General features: G+C 37.2%; 1 protein-coding gene across 1 annotated transcript in view; it reads left to right on the top strand.

Moving 5' to 3' along the window:
- Positions 1 to 12,433, top strand: part of LOC150096673 (twitchin-like) — a 2,440,784-nt gene that overhangs the window by 2,085,528 nt on the left and 342,823 nt on the right. Inside the window, exon 114 of the mRNA XM_090408679.1 lies at positions 6,899 to 7,040. Within this exon, the coding sequence (XP_090264805.1) occupies positions 6,899 to 7,040 (142 nt within the window). The remainder of the gene's footprint in view (positions 1 to 6,898; positions 7,041 to 12,433) is intronic.

Genomic DNA, 12,433 nt, shown 5'->3' with positions numbered 1-12,433 from the left:
GCCAGCATTTTTAAAGTGATTTTTACCCAATTTTATGTCCCAAATGACACAATAGATCTCATTAGTTGTTCACTTCAATCTACAGTCACAACTACAGTCATACCCCGACTTACGCGAATCCGGAGTAACGCGGTTTCTTATATGTATGTATTCCCATCCCGCTTCACACCTCACCACTAGTCGTATCTTTCCGGCAACGGTCGTATTCACCAGTGCCTCACATGCTGTGAACAAGCACTGATGTGTTTTGCGTGGTCTTCATTCATACATGATTTTTATAGTCTACAAACCTTGTGATTGTTTAATGTTATGTTCTTGATAAAAATTTTATCACATAAAAAATAATAATGTCGTCCAAAGGAAGCAAGTCCGATTCTTCTGCAGCTAGCAAGAAAAGAAAAACATTGATTTTGGAAACAAAACTCAACATTATTAAGGATTTTGAAGGCGGAATGAAAATTTGTGAGCTAGCAAAGAAGTTCGATCTACAGGAATCCACAGTAAGAACAATCATAAAAGAAAGGTTTACAGATTTTGGAGGACATAGATTCTAACGAGGAAAGAATTTAGCCACAAGGTAAGGAATAAAAAAATCATTAGTTTGCTATGAAGAAATTTTGCGTGACAAGAAAAAGACATTATGCCATCAGACGAATCTATTAGATTTTATGAAACCATTGACATCGAAATAACTTTCTTTTTTTTTTATGTACGAAAAACTACAAGTATGATTATATTATATTTCTTAAAAAATATAGGTGTTTTTGTAAACCTTTGGTCCCAATTAAGTAATATTTTGTATGTTTGTATATATAAATTACATACAAAATTATACCCCGAGTTACGCGAATTCGACTTACGTGCTTTTTGTTGGTCCCACCTACTTCTTAACTTCGGGGTATGACTGTACTGAACATTTCAATGATTTTCTCTACTTTAGTAGAGAAAATCATTATTGTGTAGGTGGGTGGGTGGGTGGGTGCTTGCTTTGGCTGATACTAGAGTATTAGCCAAAGCAAGCACCCACACACTGCATACAGATATGCCTGCAGCGCATAGCAGAGATGACATAGCTGCAAGATTGAGATTATGGACAAGAAAGCAGTTCAAGTTTCACTAGCAGTGAAACTTGAACTGCTAGTCGCTGCACACTCTTGTGCAAGAGTCGACAAATTGGTGAAAAAATGACTTACCAAAACTAGCCAACCATTATTTCTCCCCTGTGCCTTAGAGTCAACAGTAGCTAAAGCTACTGTTGACTCTATGGCACAGGGGAGAAATAATGGCTTGGAAATTGGAAAAATCTTGCTTAATTACATGTTTTCACATAAAATTAGGGCATTAGAAAAAATGCTCAAAGTGAGAATCACAATCAACTTCTCAATGTTAACTTGCCTACTGCCTAAAACACCATTAAGCTTCACAATCTCATTGCCCTATCATTCCAATACACTATGGATGCAAAGAATAAAATATACAATGGTATTATTATTAATGCACGGGCACTTCCATGGTGTCCTAATACTCATCATGAGAGCCCCAAACTATCAGCTCAATATCTATCATACCTCTCCTTGAATCTATTAGCAGATAAGCACTCACAACTGACTCTGGTAACCCATTACACTCATTCACAACTCTCAAAGTAAAAAATCTAGTCCTCACACCCTTACTAACCATACACTTACTCAACTTCCAGGGATAACCCCTTGTTCTGGCATTTCCAGCCAAGTGCTAAAATATTTCCTTTCTATAAATCCTATAAAATCCTTTAAGTATTTAAATATTTCTATCACCCCCCCCCTGCTCCTTTTCACCTATCAACCAACTTATGCAATCCACAAACTATTCTCACAGGGAGCATTCCACAGATCATTTACCATATCTTGGTCACTCCCTCTGGATCATCTCCACTCATCTCCACCACTTCCTCATTCCCAAGAAACCCAGGTGACCAGACCTGAGCACAGTAACCCAGATGTGGTTATATCAAGGTTTTATAAAGAGGAATGATAACTACCCTTATCTCTGTTTGTTAGTGTGTTCTTCAATAACCAAGTTATCCCACAAGTTAGTTACCTTGGTATTATTATTAATACATTAGCAATATGCCCTCTAAACTTCAACTCTGTCTACTTGTAGTACCTGCAAATTCCTGGCTTCATAAATTTCCATAAAATCACTGTGGTACACAGCTTGTAATCTTTGTATCCGAAAATGCATAACTTTACACTTTTTCACATTAAATCGAAATCCATTATGTTTTGCCCATACTATCAGCCTATTCAAATCACACTGCATGTTCTCTACCTCACCTTGATTAACTATTACCCTACCCAACTTTTCATCATCAGCAAACAACTGAATATCTCTCTTCAAATTATTTCCAATATCATTTATGCACAAATTAAACAGCAGTGGTCCAAGCACAGAGCCCTGTGGCACACCACTAGTCACGTGCCTTCTCCTGGATTCTGCTCCTCCATGTATTACTTTTTTGGTATCTGTCCATGAGCCACCATTTTATCTATATCAGCAGTTTCATCCATACCCATTTGTTGCAGTTTGCATAATAGAGTTTCAAGTAGTATCCTATCAAACAACTTTGGAAAATTCAATAATATCGTTGCGTAGCCATTCCCTTTATCCAACTCAGTTGCACTTTATTATAAAAAGTTGGTAGATTACTAAGTCATGACCAGTCCTTTGTAAAGCTATGTTGCCCCTCATACAGTATCATATTCTTATCTACCCATTTCTGAATTCTCTTGTTGACCAACTTTTTCAACAAATCATACTGAACTTTCATTCAGAAACAGACATGATGCTAATGCCAATATCTGCAAGCTCAGCAAACAATGTAAATTTCACTCCAGGAAAATCCACATCACTGCTTCATGCCCATGTCAGCAAGCATACTGATATTCATAACATCTCAGAAGGCAACTCCACCATATCATATTTATCAGCCCAGACAGATTTCACTTACACACAACAGGAACAAAGTAGATTACAGCAGCATTTGGAAGAATAATGACAAGGTGAAGACAACATATAGTCAATCAATTCTATAAAAAAAAGGGAGTGCTACTGTGAAAACCAGTCCTACCACCTGCTAGTGTGGAAACTTCAACTCCATCACTGCATGTGCATGACTGATGCAGTCAACAGCAAACCTGACAGAATCTTCCTAATATACTTAAACCAATATATACTGATTGGAAAAAAAGTCAACAGACACTCCCATGGGCAAGGTGCATCATGCCATGTAATGAGTCGCATGTTTGTAAATCGTATAAGAATATGATGCTCCCAAGACTGTGTAACTTGTCCTTGTGAAATGGCTGCAAGAAGGGAACTGATGAAGTTTGAAATCAGAATTGTGATCGAATGCCATGTTGCAGGCCTATCTATTTGGAAATTTCCTGACATATTAGGCAATTCCAGGTCAATAATCAGTAATATCATATTGAGATGGCAGCACAGGGAGTCGGGTGCAAGAGCTACCTGCAGTGAACGACCTACCACACTCACTGAACATGTTGTGGGGAGGATTCACCAATAATCCCCCCCCACAACAATATGGAGTGATGAAAACACTATACAACAGGGCTAAACTAATCTGTTCTAACGACATGGCCCTAAACACTGAACTAAATCACATCCTCAACACTTTCTCAGCCAATGGCTACCTCCCCCCAAAAAAAAAAATCCAAAAAATATTAAACCTACAAACCACAGCCCCCCCCCCCCCCCCACTCCACAACAAAGATTATTCTAAGTCCATCACCATTCCCTACATCCGAGGCACCTCGGAAAAAATTACCAAAATTTTAAAAAAACATGACCACCTCCTGTTACAGGCCTTACAGAAAATTGGCATCCCTTATCCACTCCACCAAAGACCAACCACTTCCCCTAGACCTACCTGGTGAATACCAGGTCCCTTGCAGTTCTAAACTGTCATATTTTGGCCAAACAGGCAGGACAGCGAATATCAGAATTTCTGAACACAAGGACTACATCCGGTTTCCCAAGTACAGTCATTCTGGTCTTGCAGTGGATACACGCCATAGAATACGGTGGAAGAAAGCTACAGTAATACACCGTAGCAAATACAAATTCAAAAGACTATTTATGGAATTAGCCTCAGCCATAAGAAACTCTCCAAACCTCAACAAATTTGGTTGTATGCGACTGCCCCAAATTTGGGAGGCATACATCAGCAGACCTTCAGCCCAACGGCCAAGAACACCTACTTAGCCCGCTAGAGAGCACCATCAGGACTTCTAGGAGAATGATAGCTTCAGATCTTCATTCTCAGTTACTGTGTTGTAGTGCCTGCGTGCACGTGCCTTTTTGTAAGTTCCTTATGAAAATGGCAACGTGACATTGCCAAAATATCGAAAATATTTATTAAAGTATAATTTAATTTATATTCGGATCTACGTTGTTCAATTCCCTAAGTGATTTAGAAATATTTTGCAATTGTTATTCTGCTGCCAGCAGTGTCAACCAGCCATAATTATTCTTTCTCGTTTGCCATATAGCAGAAAAATTCCCTTGATTTGGCCTTGACCAGACAGACTCCTGTCACTCTTTGCTCCTTGAATCTCCATCCTAGATGTGCATAATTCCTCATCAATAGCACTCATCTTTCCTTTTTGCCTTGTCTGCTTTCATGAAAGACTACATATTGGTTGCCAGCAGTGTGAGGACCTCTATGAGAAAAGGGTATATGTGGAACTACAAGGGGGATCATTATGAAGAGCTCAGGAGACAGCTTGTGGGTGTAGCATGGAATGAGGAGTTAGCTGGAAAAGAGATCAGTGAAGCTTGGAGGATTTTCAAAAACTATCTAGTAGATGCAATGTCTAAATGTATTCCAAGGGTGAGAAGGTTAAATAAGATGTGTGAGATGGATGAATAAAGACATTAAGCATACGATACAGAAAAAAGGTCATTGTGGAGGCAGCATAAGAGAATTGGAAATAACCAGTTCCATGAGGTCTACAAACACCAGGCAAGGCGGGTGACTTGGTGTGAGGTAGCTAAAGGGAGGTATGAACAGCAGTTAGCTAATGAAGCCATAAAGAATCCTAAGGAGTTCTTTCGATATGTAGCCAGCAAAAGAATGATTATGGAAGGATGACACTGATAGGAGAAAATGGTATATAGACAGCTGTTGCAGAATGTATGGTGGAGATACTTAATAAGCAATTCATAAAGGTCTTTCAATCTTGTGAATGTGACTTCATGGAGAGATTGAGAGCAGTTGATGATGGGGAGTTGAAATTGACTGTAAGTGAGCAAGAGATATTTGGGGAGTTGAGTAAACTAGATGTAAATAAGGCTGTGGGACTTGATAATATATCACCACGTATTCTGAAGGAATGTGCCAGGGAGTTGACATCTGCTTTGATATTTTTTTTATTACGAATCTTGAATTCGGTCAAGTTCCTAAGGAGTGGAAGGTGGGCAAGATTGTACCACTTCATAAAGGAGGTGATTGAACTCAAGCATCAAACTATAGGCCTATCTCTGTGTCAGGTATTGTGGTTAAGTTATTGGAGAAGCTTGTGAGAACTAGGATCCAGAGTTGGGTTGACAACAATGGTATTATCTTTGATGGATAGCATAGATTTGCTAAAGAGAGGTCAGGTTTTAGCAATCTACTTACTCATTACAATAAAGTGAATGCTTCCTTGGACAGAGTAGAAGTATACACAGTAATATACTTGGTTTTCTCAAAGACTTTTGATAGAGTACCTCATGATAAGTTGACAGGCAAACTAGAGCAGATAGGGTTGAATATTAGATTAGTGCATTGGATTGGAGACTGGCTATTTGATAGGTATCAACAAGTTGTGTATGTGGGGGAGCGATATTCAGGAAAAGGAAAGTCACTAGTGGAGTGCATCAGGGGGTCTGTTTTGGGACCATTACTGTTTAACTTGTATATTGATGATATTGGTGAGGATTTGGATGGAGATATTCAGTTGTTTGCAGATGATGCAAAGTTGGGACAAACCATGAAGAGTAGAGAAGATGTTGTGGTCTTACAAGAGGACTTGAATAAATTGAGTGATTGGGCACGGAAATGCGGATGTGAGTTCAATGTTGCAAAATGTAAGGTTTTAAAATTTGGAAAACAAAGATTGGGATGCAAAATTTATGCTTGGTGAGGATATATTGTTGGAGGTGGAGGAAATATGAGATCTGGGGGTGATAGTGGATAAGGATCTGAAATTTAGGGGACACATAGCCAAAATTGTGGAGACAACACAAAGGCTTCTTCTGGGAATGATGCAGTGGACACTGACATGTAGAAGTAGGGAGATTCTTGTTCTGTTGTATAAGCCTTTGATTAGGCAACACATGGACTATTGTGCCCAGATTTGTTCAACTGGTTTTCAGAAGGATGTTGGAAAGGGTCCAAAGGCGACTGACTAAGGTAGTTTCTGACATCTGGAATGTCAAGTATGAGGAAAGATTGAGAAGATGTAATTTGCAGAGTCTGGTGGACAGGAGGAAGAGGGGAGATATGATAGAGACCTACAAGTTGGTAAGGGGTTGTTATAGGATCAATGCTGGAGAAGTTCTACAGGTAATCCTGTAGAACTTCTCCAGCATTTTTTTTTTGTGCAGAGTTGTAAATGATTGGAATGCCTTGTCTGAGAGTGTGGTGTCTGCAAGGAGTTTGAATGTGTTCAAGGCACGGTATGATGAGCTGTGTGTGTAATAAAAGGACCTCCCAGATGAGTCTTTGACTCCATGAAGTCATGGGTAATAATAATAATAATAATTTGTTAACAATTCTCATTATTAACGTTATTTTTACAAAATTTTAATCCAACATTATTTTAAAAACTCAGAAAATATTTTTTATTTATTCTAGTATGGCAGGAGGAGAATTGTTTGAACGCATCACAGATGATAATTATACTATGTCAGAAGCAGAAGTGATTAATTATATGAGACAGATTTGTGAAGGAGTTAAACATATGCATGAAAAGAACATTATCCACTTGGATATAAAGGTTAGTTATAAAATATTTGAGAATAAAATGTTTTTTAAAATATATGTTTGAGAATTAAAGTTTTGTTTTTTAAATATCCAAGGTTGTAAATAAAGTAGTGGCAACATGTGCACAAAATGTAAAATGATTTATTTATCTAGTCAATTGATTTATTTATCAATTACATCCCTTCAATGTTCTGCACCTGTTTCTAAATTTGTCATTTGGAATTTTCTGTTAACTGGAAAAATGAAAGAATTCCACCCTTTTGGTTTGAAAGACCCGAGTTTGATTCTCATCATGATGAGAGGAATGTTTCATATGATTTTTTCAATTGAAAGTGATTTAGCCAATCTCATAAAGAGGTTGCAGATTTTCCTTGAAACTTAGGTTTTTCATCCCACATATAGACAAATCAACAAGAGAGTACACACAATTTACAGACAAAAACAGCATTAGTGATTGATAGATGGTGGTAGTGGTATTAGTTGTAGATGGAGGATTAAGTATTACTGAAAGCAAGTTGTATAGAGTATAATGCCTTTTCATGATGGGTCCTTGAACTCCATTGAGGTATCACATAAGTCTTATGAAATAACAGTTGAACACACATTAGAGACCACAGATATGAGGGACCTGAGGAAATTTTTGGAGTGAATAGATGGCATAAATAATGGGTGACTGCTATTTTTCCTACCTATTTTATTATGCATAGTCTTTTTATTGCTGATTTTTTACCACATTTATGATAATAATTATTTGATTTTGTGGCAGGTCTTCAGAATGCTTCCTGTGAGGATAGGTTGAAGGTGTTTTCGTTGCAAAGTTTAGTTGACAAGCAGAAAAGAGGGGACATGATAGAAACTTATAAGTTATTAAAGGGGTTCAAATAAGAATGACACAAAGTAATTTTTCAATACATGACAAAACAAAGAGAAAAAAGTAGGAGTGATCCCTGGAAGTTGTGTAACAGTTTGCAGACTAGATTTTTTGCTTGGAGAGTGGTGAATGAGTGAAATGGATTGCCAGAATTAGTTGTTGAGTACTTTGACAGTAAATGAGTTTAAAGAGAGTTATTATTATTATTCGTGACACCTCCAAGGAGTCCGAAGACTCATCGCGGAAGGACACCCACTATACTCAACCACTACTACGAATCATCTCCATCAATGCCATCTACCGCCCACCACCACAACTAGTATTTTTTGTCTGTAAATTGCGTGTGTTCTGAACGGCCGATTTGTCTGTATGCAGGATGAAAAATCTGAGTTTCCGGAAGAAAAAACCCTGCTACCTCTATATGAGATTGGCTAACTCATCTTCAATTGAAAAAGTCTGCATAAAGATTCCTCCCGTCATGACGAGAATCGAACTTAGGCCTATTTCAATCAAAGGGGGCAATGTACCATCATTCTTCCAATTGCGCTATGGAGGCACATTATGATAAAAAATTGTGATAAAGGTTAGTGTGAGTCTCCAACAATGGGTGTTCTGGCTCCATGGAGATACCTGTATAATAATAATATATTAAAAATGAAGATACTATTAAAAAAATTTACACCTCAATTATTCAGTAATGTGTAAACAGAGCTACTCAGAGCTATCTTTCATTTTCCATTCTGTTTAAGTCACTTAAACAGAATGGAAGATGAAAGAGTAGTGAAACAAATGTTTGAAACAAAAATGGCAGGTAAAAGACCTAGAGGAAGATGGGGATATAGGTAGTCAGTGTAGTTAAGTGAACTCTAGAATACTGAAATATAAGAGCTGATGAAAACCTAACAAAATATTGAATAAGATGTTATTAATAGGAAACTAGTCATTTGTGGATTATCATAATATCTAGTGAATCCCTTGCAGCTATACATGTTGGAAATGTTGACATTTTCGCATTATATATATATATATATATATATATACGATAAAAACATTTATTTATTCAAATATATATTAAAATAACTTTCATTCTCAAATATACAAGGATTGTAAATAAAGTAGTGCCAATACTGTCAGGAGATGTTGCTGGTAACTCAAATGATACTCTTGACAGATGAAAGTGCTACTTGTATGTACTGCACATGCAAACAAGGCAACACAGCCCATTGTAACAAGTGGCCTTGTGTAGAGAAGTGGTGGTTAAGTCAAGGTGGTTAATGTCTCAGTCTGCAGTGCTCTAAAGCATGTTCACAAGATTCACAAGATTAGAACAACAATCTTGGATCAAGGTCCAGGTTGCACAAGGTAAATCTGTGAGCGACTGTTATCATGGCCTTAGGGTAGCCTGTAGCAATAGTGCCTTACAATACCAGACTGTCACAAGATGGGTTGGTACATTTTGTGTGGAGCAAGATCACTTGGATGATAATTGCCCTGCAGGACAACCCACCATTTCAGATGTTGATCTTGTTTGAGGGACTCCTTGCAATTGATCTGTGGTGGACTGTTCAGCAGTCGGCAAAGGAAACTAGGATAAACTACCAGATAGTTTGGCACATCCTAAAAGATTGGCTCAGCATGCTCAACATTTCAGTTCACTGAGTTCCACATCACTTGACTGAGATGCAAAAATAGCACAGGTATGCAGATGCTGACCTCCATCTAGAATGAAACGAAAATGAAAGGGATGTATTCCTGAATTGCATCATAGCCACTGATGAAACTTGGGCTAGAGCTAGTGAGCCAGAACTGAAGAGACAATCCAAAAAATACTGCCATTCAAGATCACTCCATTCAAAAAAACTTCATCAGGAACCCAGCAAAGTTCAAGCCATGCTGAGAGTCACTTATGATGTTCAAGGTGTCATTCTTCATCATGCTGTGCCATAAGGGCAAATTGTTAATGCACAGTACTATCGACGATTTCTGGAGCACCATTTACATCCAGCTGTGAAGAGAAAGTGGCCACATTTTTTTTGTGGCCACCATCTTTGTTGCACAACAATGCATGATGTTATGTATCAAAATTAGTGATAGAGATGTTGAACAGATGGCAATGGGAAGTATTGGAACATCCTCCATATTCACCAGATATGAGGCGTTGCAACTTCGACTTGTTATAGTAATAGTAATAATAAATATATATATTTTTTTTAATATATTTTATTGATTGCTAAAATATTTATACATACAATAAATATCTTGTGTGACATTGCATCTTATAATTTTACAGAGTTCAGCACTAAGTGCTGCAATTTCTACATTGGATTTCAATTAAAATTTTTAATAATACTTTTTTGCCTTTATATTATGTATTTACAACACATGCTCTTCAATGAAGATTATACAGAATAGAATTTTTTATTTATTTATTTTTTTAATTTTATTTTTTAAGTTTGAGAAAGAATGATTATACATACAAATTTCTGCATTTGCTTATAAGGATTACTTGTAGATGAGTGAGGCAAGTTAATCCCACCTACTTCGAAGCTTGGGTTAGCTTTTATGAAGAGAGTGGGATTTAGCCTTCACTATTTGTGTTGTTGCTACTGTTTATGTATGGGATGTAGGCATTGAATGCTAGTGATTTGTGATGTGTATATTAGTGTTAATGGTTTCTTAACTTTGTTGGTATATTTTCCAGAGTTCGTTTTTTAATGTTCTGTAGTTATCTACGTGTTTTAACTTTCTTGGTAGGTTGTTGAGTTGCGTGGGTATCTGATGTGATCTCACAAAAGAACCGTATGAGTTGTTGAAGGGTGTAGGGATGTAGAGAGTTGTTGTAGGTCGTGTTATATGATATGTGTCTCTGTTGTTTCGATGGATGATGTTGAAGTAATTCCTTGTTAATGTCATGTAGTGTTTCAGGTTTTTAATGCTCAGAATTCTGTGAATCGCCATGTGCTTGTCGGATATTGGTTGTTACATGTAAGGTGGCCAGATCACTGTTGACACCATCTTCCTGTGTAGTGTTTCTAATTTTGTTAAGTGGCTGTTTGATGTATTTGTATAGGCTGTTATTCTGTATCTGAATAGGGATTCGCAGATACCGTGATATAGGAGTTTTTTTATGTTGGATGGAATGATGTCTTTAACTTGGAAGAGTTTTGCTGCGATGATCTGGAGTTTGGTGTGTAGGTATTCTATATGTTTTGTCCATTTAAGGTGGAAATCTATATAGAGACCGAGGTATTTTGCGTGTGTTACAGGTTTGATTTCAGAACATTGGCAGATATTTTTGTTGTTAATGCAGCGGTAGGTATGACAATGTATCGATAGTGATGCGGGGCGTATGATTCTTGGGTTGTGTATTATCAACATCTGTGTTTTGGTGCCGTTGATTAGAATTGCGTTTTGGTGGAAGTATGTTGTGATTTCGTTTAGGTCTTGTTGTGCTTTGCAGAGAGCTGTCTTAATGTCTGTGTGGATTGCTAGTAGTGCAGTGTCATCTGCATATTGAAATATTTGACTTATTATGGATATGTTATGAACATCGTTAATGTATATGTTGAATGGAGTGGGTGATAATATGGCACCTTGAGTTACGCCTAATAATAATAATAATAACACAAGTGTTTTACTTGTATACTCCGGCTGTGACATGTACCTATTTTTGTTACTTGTGTTCTGTTTGAGAGGTAGTTCTTGAACCATGTATGCAGTGTTCCTCTTATACCTATTAAGTATAGTTTGGTGAGTAGTAGGTCATGTTCAAGTGTGTCAAATGCTTTGGTTAGGTCGAGCAGTATAAGGATGGCGTACTTGTTTTTGTCGAGAGCTTTGTTTATTGTGTCGGCGATGTCTTCTAATAAAGTAATGGTGCTTTTTGTTTTCTGAAAGCCGTATTGGTTTTGTGAGATGATGTTGTACTTCTGTAAATAGTTGTGTAGTCTGGTGTGTGTTATTTTTTCTAAAATTTTTGAGATGACTGGTAGTGTAGCTATTGGTCTGTAGTTCTGAGTATTGTTTCTTTTCCCGTGTTTGTATATTGGCATAATTACTGCAGTTTTTAGTTGTTGTGGAATAATGTATGTGTCGGATATTATGTTCACGAGTTTCAAAAGTATTGGATTTATTTGTTCAAAGTGTGTTATAAGGTCTGTGAGTCTTATTTTGTCTATTCCTGGAGTGGTCTTTGGTTTTAGTTGTAGGATTGCTTCTTTCAGTTCCTGTTTTGTTATGGGTGGAAAATACATCGTTTGTTGTTGACTTTGTGTTGGTAGTTTTTTGTTGATCATTGGTAGTTTGTCTTTTTTGAGTTGTGTGATGTTTGTGAAAGCATGGTTGAATGAGTCTGCTAGTTCCTCTTAGTTTGCGTCCTAATAAATAAATAATAATTATTCAACTCGTATATAGAGGCTAATGCAAGGCAAGCCGAGTGATGTGAAGTTACTTGACACACAAACTCTGTTTGCTTACATTTGGATGAAGGATTAAACTAAGAATATAATTTCTTGGCATCTGCATCTCATATAACC

Source organism: Typopeltis vanoorti, chromosome 18 (assembly GCF_054136105.1).
Source record: "Typopeltis vanoorti isolate ZY-2024b chromosome 18, IOZ_Tvanoo_1.0, whole genome shotgun sequence".
NCBI lineage: Eukaryota > Metazoa > Arthropoda > Arachnida > Uropygi > Thelyphonidae > Typopeltis > Typopeltis vanoorti.
The sequence above is the reverse complement of the archived record's forward strand: the minus strand, read 5'-3'. Positions and strand labels throughout refer to the sequence as shown.